Source organism: Amphiprion ocellaris, chromosome 8 (assembly GCF_022539595.1).
Source record: "Amphiprion ocellaris isolate individual 3 ecotype Okinawa chromosome 8, ASM2253959v1, whole genome shotgun sequence".
NCBI classification, from domain to species: Eukaryota; Metazoa; Chordata; class Actinopteri; family Pomacentridae; genus Amphiprion; species Amphiprion ocellaris.
Window position 1 is genome coordinate 28,980,552 of NC_072773.1, and position 16,365 is coordinate 28,996,916.

Consider the following 16,365-nt stretch of genomic DNA (forward strand, 5'->3'; position numbering starts at 1 on the left):
TACATGACACTATAGGCTCTATCAGCCGGGATCAGCACTGTAGCTGTGTCATTAAAGCTGAAACAAAAGGACACTCGCTTTGTCGGGCTCATCTCATCACTGCCAGGTAATTACAGGCATCAAGCACTGCTGTGATCCCACACAGTGTTACTGCCCATCAAGCATCATATGAAAACACAAACACACACAGACAAGAATATGTAAGTAACACACGCAAATGCACAAACACGTCCGCAAAAACAGGCAAAACTGCCCTCAGATACTTGTCAAATAGGTGTGTACAGGTGCAAGAAAATTCTTCCTTAGTATTTCTGTATTTATTTTTTATCTGCAAACTTGCACTTTTGCAGCAATCTTGTGATTTACAAAGTAAGATAAAGTAAGAATATCCATTTTAAAATCATATAGACAAAAAATAAGTTGTATAACATTTAAAAGACATGAAGATAAGATCAACATTTATTCTCAAACATAAAGGCAGAAAAATGCCTTAAATGAATAATTAACTTTCTTAAAATCAACAGCCCTTAACATCATGTTAAATAATAAAAATTACACACCATTCAAACCAAATGGGATCACAAACGCAGTGTCTTTTGAAGCATCGTCAGAGTGTTAAAGGGTGTAATTTCCCTTTAAAGCACAGAGGGGGAAAATTGCAGTGTGTGGAGAATCAAGCAGATGACTTAAAATAAAAGACAAAATGATAGGGGCACTGTGACAGAAAGATTCAGACCTGGACGGCTGTCAGTGGTTAAATTTAGTAATTGATCCTCCTTAATAACCAATGACAGCAGAAAACCACAGGGCAGTTCACTTTAATACCTTAAAGAGCTGACAGAGTAAACACATACTAACTGCTACAAGCGCAGACACCAGCACACATAACACACGTCACCGACTTTATAAGCAGTTTAGCAGCAAATACTTCCCCAGTCGACTTAGTATCATACTTCCTCTTTAAAACTCAAGTTTCTGCTGTCGCTCCACCTACTTTCACAAACTCCTTCTGAGATGTGCATGATGCGCCGCAAACTCAGGCCAAAAACATCAAGCGCACACAACCACACACGCACACACACACACACACACACACACACAGCTATACTGTCTCTCACTGGCTCACACACACACACACACACACACATGACACGCACACAATGCAAAGCTGCACTCTAAAAATTAAAGCTGTTCAAATGGATTTGAGGCAGAACCATGAGAGCAGAAGCTTGGTTTGGGGGTGTGTATGCAGATATGATTAGCTGAATGCATTTGCCCAAGTCTGCAGAACTGAGGATGGAACTCCCTGGGAATAGTTCATGTGTTGATTTTTTTTTATTTATTTTTTTTGAGTGGGTATATGATGGTGATATAATAGCATAAATAATTCATGATTTACGTTTCAGACTCAGGATGTGTTTGTCATAGAATAAATTCGGGCATGAAAACATGAGGATTAATTGCCTCACCTCTGACAAAATAGATAAGATGCTTCCCACATACAATTCAATGTTCGGTTACTCTTTATATATCTGTAGATACGTTGTGATGCCTTAACTGAGCTGGAGATTTGTTCTACTGAGAATGAAGATCTGGATTACACTGCCACAGGGTTTCCTCCTAAGTATTAGCCTCATCTGAGGGGGCAGAGCAGAGCTTCTGATGCATCCTAAGCCCAACTTAACCTGACAGGGAAAATAAATTTAAGTGAACTGTGGTATATTTTTATCAGCATACTTTGGCCGTTATATTTGAAAAAAGTACAAATGTTGGAAACCTTACAACATATATGTCAGTTTGTATTGTGTGTGTGTCGGTACGACTGCTTCAGCGGTACTGTGAAGACTTGAGAGTGATAAACTATACAAAATTATTAGAAAGAGTTGCACTCTAATATTAATTTTTAAAAGAGAAAACACTGTTCAGCCTCGTTGAGCAAAACAGTCTTCCCATCTGTCCCCTATTGTGTTTACAAAAAGCCCTTGTCATCTGCTGGGCCTTTTTTTTTGTCTTACTGAGGATCAATCACACAAGCACTGGCATCTGTGGGATGAATTATTTTCAGTGTAAATGCAGACATATACGCTCACCTGTAGGTTCGGATCCTCTCTATGCTGTAGGTGGGCTTCCTCCGCTGCCTCTACCAGTCTCTGCAGGAGGACAGGAGAAATAGCTTCAATGCGGAACCAAATTGATTAGTGGGTCAAAACTAATAGGCAGAGAAACGTGCATACAGAAAGTGGCTTTACAACTGGCTTTATAAGTACCCTTTAGCACTAGAGCAACATTATTCCCCTCAGGACACACACAGACACAGATAGCAGACAGACATTTGGCCATCTCGAGAAAAGAGGCTATTTTCCTAAATGGTTCAGCAGTAGAGGTAATAACTGCCTCGGGTTCTTTGGACACTATGACAACAAACTCCATCATCGGTCCATGCTGTTTTACACATGCAGTTTCTCTCTCTCACTCACACACACACACACACACACTTAACAGCATGCATACACACACACACACACACACACACACACACACACACACACACACACACACACACATACGCGCGCTCCATCATCAGCCTCTTGCTGCTACCGTCTGCTGTGTAGGCCTGGAGTGTGGTGTGGGTAACTGTGTACCTTTGAGTCAGCATTACGCTTTCCTTCTCTCGCTTTCTTTTTCCCTCTTGCGTATGGGAGCTATCATCTTTTGAAAATAGCTGTTTGTCAAAAGCATGATGTAACTATCTTCTAATGAAAGATAATCATGGAGGACTGCAAGGTGAGTCAAAACTACTGAGTTCACAATTTTAAAATGAAGAGAAAAGCAGGACATTTTTACCTTTTAAGAAGATAGAACTGCTGAATGCTTGCCAGGTTCACTTCTTAAATTGATAAATAAGTGAGTGAGTCCATTTGTAAGGCTGCTTCAGAAAGACTCCTTCAGCTTTGGTATACTTTATTGTGTTGTAATTTGAAGTTAATAAAAATTACTTTTTTTGCGCATCAATTTGCACTTAGTAACTCACAATGACAATGTTAAAACATGTTTTTTGTTTTTTTTTGCAATTTCATTACAAGGCAACAACTGAAATCTCACAGTTACAAACATCCTCAGATCCATAATGCAGTATTGTGCAGTAATCACTTTGGCGACTTCTTGGGTAAGTCTCAACTGGCTTTGCATTCCTGGATTTTGAGTTTATCCTTTTCCTACCTGGCAGATTCTGTCAAGCTTCTTCAGACTGAATGGGAAGCATCTGTGAACTGCTATCTCCTGGTCTCTCCACGGATGCTCTGTGTAACTCTGGGCTTTGGCTGGTCCACTCAAGGACAGTCAGAGACGTGTCCTGAAGCCACTCTGGTGTGGTCTGGACTATATGCTTCAATTCACAACTGGGCTGAAAGGTGAACCCAGTCTTAGGTTAGCTGTACTCTGGAGCAGGTTTTCTTCAAGGACCACTCCATGTTTAGCTGCATTCATTCTCCTTTCTCTCCTTGTCATTGCTGCTGCGATAACCCCTTATAGGGTGCTGTCTTTTAAATGAGGTTTGAAATCCTTCAAGCACTGCTGTCATATTGACTGTTATATGTTTTCTACTTAAGTGTCATCTTCTTCTGTCTAGTCCCATAAAAGCCTTACAGATAAAATGCTGCTCATCCTTCCAGCATTTTTTTCCCATTGTAGTGGACTTTTGAAGTTCTGCTAGAGCAACCATTGGGTTCTTGGTGACCTTACTGACCAAGGGCCTACTTGTTTGTCTCCTAAGAGTTATATTCCTACACAACAAAACGGTGTATTGCCAAATTACATATATCTATTTAAAATCAACATCTCTGCTATTTATTTAATTGCTTTACTATTGCTCCTTTCATGCAACCAGTCATATATAAGATGGGGTGGGATGCGTCATTCTTGTTACCCAGAAGATTAATGAGAAGCTTCAAACATGTTGTGAAAGAGTCTTAATGTAACCCAAACCGTGATATTTTCCTAAACTAATTGTGTAATTGTGGTTCCTAAATTTAAACAAGCTTCGAACAAGGAGTTATTATTGTGAGAGTGTCAACCATAGAGTGATATTTTACTGAAGTTCATAGTTCTTGTGCATAAAATTAACCAAACAGTGAGTGAAAACCAAAAGGAAATGTGTGAAAATTAAACTAAAGAATATCAATCCTACTGGTCCCACAGGATGCGAGCCCTGGTCTACTGGGTCAAGGTCAGTCCCTGACATATGCCACCATTCTCCACTCCTCACTCCTTATACAGACTTTGTGGCTCTTTAAAACTAGAAGTCTTTTTCTGTTCCTTAACTGTCTGAAACTACAGCTATTCCAGAAGAAACATTTCTCCCAAAAATGTACGTTAGAATTGCAGTTTACTTGTATAGGAATGCAATTTTGTGGAAACAGGTTGCTAAGTTTGGCCTGACAGCCAATTCTAGCAAGACTCCTGCTGGTTTCAACTTTTTCCATTTAGCAGTTATGGGGGACTCTGTGTTCCTAAGAACATTAAAAGTTATAGAAAGGTTTTTACTCTTGCTCTAAATTATGGCCCACCACAATTTTATCGTGGAGCTCTACAGAGAATTCCCTGAATTTCATGACCCAGTTTTTAATACACAGTGTGAATAGTAGGAGTTTATTTACAAAAGTCTGTGGCTTTCTAAACTATATCCAATCCATCCAGTTTGCCACTGGTGGATTCACTGAAGTTCTAGACACAACTCAAGGATAACTCAGCTGAAATTAAAACTACAACATAATGAAATGTACAAAAAGAGAAACGCTCAGAATACTTTCTGAAGTGACTATTTTTTGAGCGTGTTCATGAGTGTGAGGTGCAGTCCGAAGAGTGAGTTTCATCTCACACAGAAACAAAGAGATAAACACAATGCATTAATGGTACATTTACATAATGGACATTTACGTCTTTGCCTGTATCTGATCCCAAAGTGGCTGTAGAGAAGCAGATGATTTTGGAGGCACTCTGACAGTTGCTTGTGCTGGAGATGGCCAATGTGATAAAGAAGCAGCAAGAACAGTGCATCAGCAGGCTATGTATTATGTCTTCAACAAGCAGCCACAGGAGATGAGCGGCAACAGGGAGGGATCTGATCTGTGCATGACAGAGTCCAAGATATTTTAAGTTGCTTGACCTGTCCAACTGTTTCACCTGTGGGTTAAGCCCAGTGAGAGCCAAAGAGCAGTTCATTAAATGTATCTACTTTTAGCTAGAGGAACGTGTCAGTGTGCTATTCTGTTAAATGAGAAGTTTAGAGTTGATAGGCATTTGCATAGTTATTATCATTAAGTAGTCTAAGTATAGCTGAGGATTGAGAACTGAGGGCACAGCCTTGAGGAGCTCTGTTGTTGGTGATGATGGTTTAAAATATAGCCATGGCAGGCCTTACAGCTGTGGTCTCAAAGGGGGGGGGGGAGCTAGCAAAAAACTCAGAGCATTAATGTCAAATAGCATCATTGAAAATAGGTGCGGCTGATTTCATGAAATGACATATATAAATGACAATCAGGAACAATTCCAAAAAAAGATTTACTCTTGTGCCGACATGTGCATAGCAACATCTGGAGCAAACAATGTTTTGCATGTTTTTCAAAATAAATGTAACATTTTGAAAAGGTTTTTGAATTTTTTTCCTTGGTACAGGCTAAAAGTGAAGAACCAAGAGGAAGCGTATTGAGTCCTGAGCGTCAACTTGACTCACAGGCATGTCTTGCACACAAACACTTCTTTCTCCTTCCAAATGTGACACGCATGGCATGATCTCATTGCAAGTAATTTCTCTCTTTCACAGCTGGTCCTGGTGTCTATGAATTTTGGTAATGGACTTCCATTTCACATTTCCATTCAAATGGCTTTACCGGTAAAACTACCGCAATCAGCCAGCTTATTTCAGCAGAGCCATGTGTTGGTGTGTGTGTGTCTGTGTTGTGCTGCTGCTGTGTGTGTAAGCAGGCTGTTTTGGGAAGCGAACACTATAATCTAGAGTCTGGCCAATCATTTCCTTCACCATAGCAACACACCTGGCCATTGCATATTGTTGCATATCATTGTGCTCTTGGTTCCTTTCAGCTATTGATTCATGTATACATTTGTGCCGCTTCTTTCCAGGTGTCTAAGAGGCCAAGAGAGAGAAAAGCAAGGCAGACAGGGCCTGGACTTCTTCAGATGTTTTTTTCCCGAATGAGGCAAAAAGCTCTTATGCCTATGTGAATGCGGTCCACGCATGTGTGTATGTGTGCGTCCGGGCATTGAGAGACACCACAAAACCTCAGGTGCATCTGCTGGAAATCCACAACAAAGCACACTCTAGGAGCAAACAAAGATAAGGACGGTAGAGGAAAAAAAGGGAGGATGAGAGAGGAATGAGAGACTAACATTCTCTAAAGGTCTGAACACTTAGCCTCACACTCCCGACGAAATGTCAGATGCTGCCTGTGAAGCCGGCATCGATAGAAACACACTTTTTAGCATTTGTGAGTGGGTAATGGCGTGTTTTTCTGTGCACACGTGGGAGCGTTAATCTGTTTCGCGGATGACATGTTCAGGTATTAGCCCTCTGACCTATCCTACTGATGTATTCGCAAATGCCAGTCATTAAATGCATGACTATGCAAGTATGCATGTATGAAGTCTGACTGAATTTCAGTCCATGAATATGCGTATATATCGATATACAGCTGTGAAGCGGCCGGAAAAGATTTGTCACATTGGGAATTATTTCCTTTCCTATGACTCAAAATTGAGTGCATTAATCTGTCACACACAGGAAACAATTGGCTTTAAGCATTGCAAAGCATTACATCATCTCAAGGAAGACATTCAGGAATACACAGCCAAGGATAAGTCCATCTCTGCCACACTCTGCTGAACATTCAAACCCTTGATTTCCACCTGCGGACAATCTATTCTGGCATATTATTCATGTAGTGTAACTTACCATGCAGGAAGACGGGAGTTAAAGCTCCAGGGTATAAATAACTTGCATAGTGGTGGGGAGTTTTTCAATCAGAAAAACAGATTAGAGATAAGTAGATACTACTCACTTGTGTGAATTCCAATCCCACCATATCACCAAGATGAACACTCCAGGTGGTGTGTTTGTCTTTGTGTGCATGTTGTGTTGCTGTGGGCAGAAGCAAGTGTGTGCACCGTCTGACTGCATGCATTTCTGTGTGCCTCGCAGAAATTTAAATGAGCCTGCCATGTCTTTTTGTCAATAGGTGGTCCTGCCAAAGAGTATGATGCAGTTTAAAAGGGGAGAGAAATTACTTTTCTTCTTGAGTCATTCCATTGAGGCTCGGGCTTAGTACAAGTTGCACAGCAATAATTAAAGAGACAGTCAGAGAGGCAGGTCCTGTTGTCTCCTTGAAAACAGATACACACTCGTATACAAGCACATTCACAAGTGTTCACTGTGGCTGACAGGGTAAAAGCTAAATATGCAGAGCTAACAAGACTTGCTCTGGTAACTAGATGAGATTTGTTCGCTATGGAAGAAGAGCCCAGCATCCTCACCTGATTGTAGATCCCTAATATGTTTCTGTATTACTCTAAAGCACATTTGCTTCTTGGGACAAACCTGATTAAACTTCATCCAAGGTCAGGACTCATTTTCTCTTAACTCCCTCAGGTTCAGTCTTTTTGTTGATTTGTTTTTAGCCTTTAAGTCACATCACACAATGTATGTTAACAAGCAACACAATGCTTGGATTTCTGCTGTCATGTTGGCTGAGTACATTACAGAGGTACCTTCAGTATGTATTGCAGCTGCCTATGCAAACTACATAATTCTGCATGCAGTATGAATACCACTAGGACGTATTGCTACATCATAAAATTACACCTTAAGCTATAACTGTCATGCTCAGATAATCCATATGCTGCAATATAGTGCAAAATCAGCCGTCATTTGCCTGTGTGGTCTGTGTTTCAGCTTGTTTATAAATATGTGACATATCTTTTCCTACAGAGGGGATTGTGTGTCAAAATGTCCAGAAAAGCACGTTGACTTCAATACTGCAAAATGTGACTGAATGTAAATGACATTCTTTTATTTTGGGCATACTGCATTTGACATAATACATATTTGGACACATTAAATGTTCTCTGATATACGTTTTAATTTGGCAGTATAGTATTGAAATGCACAATGTGCTTCATGGAAAATTAGATTTCAACCTGTTTTTCCTATTGCTCAACTGATGTTTTCTTTAAAAGCACCACTTTCCTGTTTTGAATCAATTGCACAAGTCTTTGCACACTTTGGTGAAGAAGATGGACAGTAAATCTAACAAACTGCAGCCTGCAATCACTACCACAACGTTGTATGGGTCCCATTCTGTTGGGTGCAGTTTAAGCATGAATCTAGAGCAGTCAATCAGCAGCCAATTAAAGCTCTCCTCTGCTGCACCAGTCAGGCAGGTTAGTCTCATCATATCTAAGTCTCAATTTGTCAGTTTATTTTGCAATTCAAAGAAGCTTACATTTAGGGTTATATGCTACATAGATGCATGCTTACATGCACTAGTGTGTGGTGGATAGAAGGGTCAGGAAATGGTTTGAGTCCCAAGCCGAAAGTCAATTAATATATTGTATTTATAATTTCAACCATGTCAAAGGCCTTAAAGGCAAGTCTTGTCACTTGGCAGGCATTTTGGTAATGAGACCTGGTTCCAGTCTAAATAAATGTGGAGCGAGCCTTAGCTGCAATTTCAATGCTTCCAGCACATTAAAGCTGCATGTATAGAATCACCAGTGCAATCTGAAAATTGCCACTGATCCCTAAAATAAGTTTTAAATAGTGTTTTGTATGCATGTATATTTAGTATGCACAGTTTCATGACATTGTATAATTGTTCGTGCAACAACACAACTGGTTGGATGTTTCCCGGTTTGACTGTAACAAAGCAGAAGATTTGCTTTATAGGAGGCGTGGCAGTGGCGAGTCTCTTTATTTTAACATTTCTGACCTTTCCTGTCTTATTATTTAAATTTTTTAAAGATTATTTTCTGTGCAGTTTGGTTTGGTTTAGGCAACAAAACTACGTGATTAGGTTTAGGAGGCACTGATGTTCACTTAAAAAAGAGCATTTCATGTCAGAAAGTCTTTCTGCCAAAAGCCCCGTAGACAAATTTCTCCCACGTGCATTAGTTTCCTCAAAATTCACCAGATGTGAGCATGTAAGGTCTTATCATTCAAAATCTTCTTCTGGGAGAGTATGCCACCAGAACTCCTTAGCCTCCTTAGGATTAGAATTTCATGCTTGATACTCTGCTTCACTCACCAGCTGCCACTGATATGCTAACACAGGAAAGATAATATACTAGTATAAGATATATATTTTGTCCTAAAGGAAAGAAAAGTCGAAAATGTACAAGAAATTTGCTAACAATTATATCAGCAATGGCAAGATTTCTCTGTTTTGATAAATATTGCTGTTTGAAAATTTACTTAGACTCATGTCTTAATGGTAACATGTTAGGTTTTAGGCATCTTCAGTTTGATCCGTCTTGATGTAGCTTCATGGAGCTTGAAATCTCAATCTTACTTTTCTAGCATTTCCCCAGTTTTATATAGTAAATACAAGTGATGCCTTCCCCCCTCAATTAAGCTCAATTTGTATTTCCAGCTCACCATTTTTCATCCCACCCATTTCCCCCCTCCCAGTCCATTTTTCTGACATTTGCACTCATCTACTCCCTTTTCATCATCTGACATCCTGTGATTATGATTTGCCTGACAAAGGATTCAGATTGTTTGCACTTTCAAAAGTTCATAAACGATCCCCCTCATTTAACTGTCAGCTTGATTGGCTTATTGTTGTTCTTGCACCCTGCGTGCTGTGTGGTGGGTTTCCTGACGGTTGAAGCCGCTGACCTTAGCAAATGTCTACTCATTATGGATGCAACACCAAAGCTGTGAAAGTTAAAGAAGGCTGTCATATACAGCTGAGCTATGCTAACAGCCGCTGAGAGAGAAGCAGAAGACGGGTGGATGAGGAGGGGGGGGTCGCATACATTATTGACAGGTAGTGGACGGTTTTTTTAAGCAGTACATTAAGCCTTGCCTCGGCACATTCCCTTTACCAAAAGGAGGGGAGGGCAGTGGCCTGAATCTGAATGTTCTCCTGAGGTAACCGAGAACAAGACCACAGCAACTATGGTTCTAAATAGACTCATTAAAAAAAAAAACATTCCCAGAGGTCCTGTGTGCTGTTGCTTTTGCACGCATTCGTACTTCAGGGTCCAACTTAACTTTTCTTTTCTCTCTGTAATCCCTTTTGGAGTCGTAATTTGCTGGAGAGATCTGAACATTTTGCCCTGAGAGTAGCAGAGTTGCTACTTAGTGCACAACCACAGCAGCTCAAATTTGTCAAGCGCAGAAACACAATACTGCTCTAGATCTAAATCTGCACCATTTCTCAGCACTGTCTGTGTGTAGATAGTGACTTCAACCCTTTTTTCCTCACATCTATACATTTTTGAAAATATGAAATATCAGTTTGACCTTACATATACAAATAAAGTAAGCCAATGCACTTGAATAACTTGTCGATGTATAGCTGTTGTAATAGGAAATGCTAAGTAAGCCTTGGCCTACTGGAGGGCAGGTCCTGGGGGTTTTGGTTGTGCCAGAGGCCTGAGCGAGGCTGAGTGGGATTGGCTTGGGTCAGCCCATCAATAGCACTGGGGACAGCAACTAATATTGTCAAATCAGCCGGGAGAGAGTTGCAGCATCAACAAAACAGAAAAGTGCTCTGTGACACTTTGCTTCCTCTGTTTTGCACGTTTAGATTGGATACAAGCCAAGAAGACAGAACATGGTGGAGAGACCGACACAAAGGGAAAGTAAAAGACAAGGGGAAAGTTGTGGAGATGAAGGGAAGAAGAGCACTTTGATATAACAAGCCCCAATAATCAATATTTGACAGTTCTCAGCAGTTCTGCTGACTGAAAGGGAATATGAGGTGCTTAACCTAGCCCCGCCACCACACTCCTCTGGTCTCATATTTCCTCTTTCTTCAGGTTTTTATTTCAGGCTTAGACTGACTTTTGACTTCTCTTTGGCTCCTGACATTTACCTTCCCCATCCTTCTTAGCTACATGCTCATTTCATCATTCTAGAAAACAATTCCATCCCTCTCACTTTGATTTCTTGGTGACAGAAAAACAGCCAGAGAGGACACAAAAAAGAAAGAGACTATCACTGTCCTGACATCTACTGGCAGGCCCTGCCCTGTCATTAGTGGCCATCAGTCTGAACAGGAACACACATGGACACACACACACACACACACACACACACACACACACACACACGCACACACACGCACACACACACACACAGATGTGACAGTGATCTGAGACTGAGGATGGCTAATGAAATGAGGGAGATGATGGGTGCAGGGCAATGAGCTCAGCATGACAGTTGGTGTTCTAGAGAAAACCACACCAATGTATAGTCCCCATTAGAACTAACCAGGCAAAAATGGGGTTAAGCAAGTTAGTTTCCATTATCTATTTTTGTCTAACTTCTTATCCGACAAAAAAAAAAAATGAAGACAAATAAAACAACGTATTTCCATCCATCTGCTTTTGGTACATTTTACATTTACAGTGAAAATATTGCAGATATTTACACTTAATCAATAAAAAGAAAATGTGAAATAAGAGGTTTCAGAACAAGAAGGGGGATTAAGACTTGTAAAAAGTTCCTAAATGTAATAAACAAAACAAATAAAAATGGCTTTTCCTTCATATTTTCAACCTTAATTGCCCAGTGCTCTTTTAATTGCACAATGTTGTTGCACAGTTTGCTTCTGCTGTGGCTTAATAGCAACTGACAAGAAAATTAGTAGCAATAATTCAGATGCATTCACCTCCTAATAATCATAGCAGTGAATAGAAATGCAAATTAATTTGAAGTTTTTTCACACTTGGACAGAAATTTGGGTATTGTGCGGCTTTCTGACATTAAAGTAGGTCCTGTTTTTCTAGTTTTGCTAAGACTTTACTTAGAAGAAGTGTGGACACTTCAAAATGTCAGTAATATTTCTTAATTTCACAGCAAACTTATACGTATGTGGGAAAATTTTAACTGGACTTTAGTCTCTAAGGACGGCAATTAAAGTGCTGGTATAATGTTATCATAAAGTGACAGCCAAAACTATAAAAACAAGACCCAAATTGTAATAAACCAGAAGTAAATGTGGAAATTTTTCTAGTAAAAAGAGGAAATGCATCTCTATTCAAATTATCTCCTGCAGAGGACAAGTTGCGGCACACCGCTGAAATGCTAAATTTGGGATTGAAATTCACTGTGCATGTCAGCAAATGAAAATTAAAGTTCAGAGGAGGTTTTGCGTGCAGAGAAATTTCATTTAAAATCCTGTGTGTGCCTTTTTATTTGCAACATACGCCGGTGTAGACTTCCCTCTATTCTACACTGGTAATCATGTTGAGGACTACAGAGGCGTAGCTGCCACAGGTAAATGATATCAGCAGGTACAGAGCAGAGACCGAATGCCATTACAGGAGAAACAGCCCTAGCAGCAAGGCATCCACTCTGCTTTGAAGTGCATTTGTCACATGAAACACAGCCGTGCTTGACTTCAAAGAGAGCATTACAATAGCTCCACGCCTTTCAACTTTGATAACAACATGTTCACTGTTTCTTTAACCGTCTGCTGTTGCCACCATTTTCCGCCAGCAGACAAGCTTTTTTTTTTCTGAAGCGATAGAACGACGAGTGAGAGGAGCTGCTGTCTGCGAGACAATGATAATATCCCACTGACTCAGGAGCTGATGAAGGTAACAGTAATTAAAAAGTGACAATGGTGAGCTAAGATGATTGCTGAGCCCAGGAATAAACATGCAAACACACACAAATGTCTATGGAGTCACGGCACATATACAAAAGCTGTACATGCTGCCCTGCGCTGTGTCCTTCGCATGCACATGTTTATTTCGAAACACTGTTTGATTGGCCTTTCCATCTTATCTGCAATAATGGAATTGCAATTAAATTGGCTGGAGCACCTACGAGAAGCAAGTGTTCCTGCCCAAAGTTTTCTGTACCTGCCACAATGGCGTGGCGATAAGAGAAAGAGAACAGTGATATGAACACAATCAAACGGTAATTCTAAATGCAATTACACACATATGCGTACACTCTGCCACTCTCTAACTCGTCACAGAGCCACGTACAAAACCTGCATGAAGCTTTAATTGACCTTGTTTCACAGCAGACAATTTCACTTGTCATAGCAGGAAAAGCATATGTGCATTCCTGATGACTGCACGCCAGGGGAAATCTTACTTTTGCGAATGCTGGTTGGCAATCACAAGTTACTGGAACACTTCATGGAAATGAATCAACATTAATGTTAATAATGCAACCTCTGCTGTCCCTGCTGTGACACGTCAAAATATCTGCTGTGAAAAAAGGTCTATACAGTGTATTAAAGTCATTAAAATATTTCTCTTTTCAAATCAAAAGCATTACGTTAACACGCGAAATCCAAAACACTCTCTCCTGAAGCACACTTAACGAGCAGTGACATCAACGAGCAAACACATTTAAAGGTGCGACGTTTTACAGCTGCAGAGGCTGCCGTCTCTTAGCAGGTGGCGTTGTGCGATAAAGAGGGAGAAATCGACGCAGAGACAAAGAGATAAAACCGCATTGACGGACAGGGGAGAGCGTCTGCACGGAAATTGAATCGCTGAAGCGCCACATATACTTTAGGAAAAAGCAGAGAGATGGGAAGAGGTGGAGTAGAGAGGGATGACACAGACAAAGGAGGGAGGGATGCTTAAGGATAGCTGCCGGAGTGCACACTAGGCCAGACAGATGAGAGTTTTGGTAATAAAAGCAGAGTGAAATTGGAGCAAGATGGAGAGGAAGTAGGGAAAAGGGACTAACGGACATTTCCATTATATGTTTGCGACGAACAATTCATCACAAGGCCAAGAGTCAGTGTTGAAAATTACAAAGGCAGCGGTGAAGCGGAACAAGCACCTCACAAGGGTTAAATTCCCCATAGATGGGAGCATGGGGCCTCTCCCCTCTCACTTACTTCAAATTCCTTCCCTCGAACACTTACTTTTCTCTTTCTCCCACTAGTCCATCACCCTGGTGACCAGTGTTTCCTCTCATCCTACATCAACCCCTTTAACTTTTACTCTAAACACACACATGAATGCACACAAGCACACAAAGCCCCCTGAGATGTACAATTATCAGGCATCCAGCATCCAGGCAGGGACTTTAGGGAAGCCATTAGCTAACAGAGTCCCCATATCCCCAGGGGTTTGATGCATTCTCAAGGAGATGGCACACAGACAACTGTTGTACATTACTAGACTCAATACATCTAATCTCACTGCTCAATGAAAATTACTCTTGTCAACAAGTGGATTTATTAGGCATTTATGAGCGGCTGACAAGACAAGTCTCTCTGTAATGAAAAACAATGACACTTACATAACATTAAATAAGATTAATCCTGATTTAGAAAACACATGGCATTGATTTAATTAGAAAACAATGTTTGTTATTATAAGGCAACTGATTAAGTCCTTCATTTTCAATTGCAAGAGTTCATAACAGTTGCAAAATTCAATTAAAACCTTGCTTCCATGCCAACAATCACTGGTAAAGAGTAGGAGTCATATTTGTGAAATGCCAGATGACTCACATTAGCATGAATTACTTCATCTTTTCTACATGCTCCATGGAGACTATTGCACATGTGGTGGGTAGAAATGTGGATATTTTCAGAGTGATTCAGGCCATGACCATGCAATGCAAACAGGAAAAGGTAACATGCATAAGCAAAAGAATACAGACATGAGCAAATGAAAGCACAAAAATGGCTTGTCACTATCTGTTCCCCTTCTCTCTTCCCCCCCTCGCTTCCTTTCAGCGTGTATGCTTGAACCAGACTCTCAGAGAGAAATCCAATTTCTGTTAACAGCACCATGTTGTCCTGATAGGATCTATCACCTGGAGCTAGAGCTGAAGCCAGAGAGGCAGTGCACTGTGGACACATTGTGAACTGCACCTGTTACAGCACTGACACACACACACACACACACACACACACACATAAAACCATAGACATGCAGTGATGCTCACACACTACATGGACGGATGCTTGAACTTTACATGTTCATGGATATTAATAGTCGTGAATGAAGTACTCAGATTTTTTAAAAAGTAAAAGTATAAATAATGCAGTGCGGAAATCTGCAATTCAAAATTTTATCTGCACAACTGGTAAAAAAAATACATATATTATCACAAAAATGTAGTCAAGGAACAAGTAAAAGTCTTCAATATCTTCATTATGCAGCAATTTAATGTAGCTGAAATGTTACCTCAGGTCAACCTAACAATGCATATTCTATAAGTAGGGAATTTGTTCTGCATGTAAAACAACTATTGTAATTAGTGATAGCTGGCCAATAAAATTAGCAGCGCAAGAAGCATAACATTACCATCTGAACTGTAGAAAGTAGAAAGTGCCCGAAGCTTATACTCAAGCATGATACTTATGGTCCACCACAGGATACTAATACTGCAGTCTCTCCAGTCCACTTTTGTTTTAAAGACAAAAAGGGCTCCCAAAGAAATCCAGAAATCTAGACATAAACACAAAACTGGACACACACATTAACATGTAACTATATAAAGCCCTTTACTGTTAGTTTAGAGTTTTCTGATAAGGTGTGGTGTGTTTGATCTGAGCTGTTCAATAAGGTGGTACAGACACCGATGGGTAGATCACAGCCTCTGTCTGTCTATCACCTCACCACCGACACTCTCTCCTCCACACATCTCCCTCATACATACACACCAAATTCAAAATGTGTCTGGTTCTTTGACACTTCAGGACTTCTTCAGACATCTAATAAAGTCAGCCAAGTGGTCAGACGTAAACACTTTACCAAGTGATTTCATCGCGCTCAGATCACTAAATTTAATGATCATTTCTCACTTCTCTGGCAATAGAAGGACCTTTATAGCATAGTCATTTTTCAGAAATTTTGGTGGTTATAAATATAACTACATTTTTTTTTTATGTGACATTTCCCTTAGAAATATAAAGATGCAGTTGCTTTGTTTTTCGATTTATTTTTCCTAATTCTAAGGGTGGTTCGGTTTAGTGTGATGGATGAAGATTCGGGTAGAAACACGTACCTTCATTGCCTGGGCTTTCTTGTGAAACATCTCCTCCATGTTCTCAGCCAGCCTCTTTACCAGCCGCAGCCCATCGATCTCCTCCACCCGCACTGCCCGCTCAAACTCCTTGTATTTCTGCAACAAAGCCA

At 40.4% G+C, this 16,365-nt stretch overlaps 2 protein-coding genes across 3 annotated transcripts in view; both read right to left on the reverse strand.

The window, feature by feature from the left end:
- cacna2d3a (calcium channel, voltage-dependent, alpha 2/delta subunit 3a) overlaps positions 1-16,365 on the reverse strand; it is a 122,731-nt gene that overhangs the window by 78,429 nt on the left and 27,937 nt on the right. For both annotated transcript variants that reach the window (XM_055013115.1, XM_055013114.1), the window contains exons 3-4: positions 16,235-16,351; positions 2,091-2,150 (exon numbers count right to left, since the gene is read on the reverse strand). In XM_055013115.1, coding sequence (XP_054869090.1) covers positions 2,091-2,150; positions 16,235-16,351 — 177 coding nt within the window. The remainder of the gene's footprint in view (positions 1-2,090; positions 2,151-16,234; positions 16,352-16,365) is intronic.
- The window catches only part of bgnb (biglycan b), a 235,745-nt gene that overhangs the window by 49,992 nt on the left and 169,388 nt on the right, over positions 1-16,365 (reverse strand). The gene's annotated exons all lie outside the window — the stretch shown is intronic.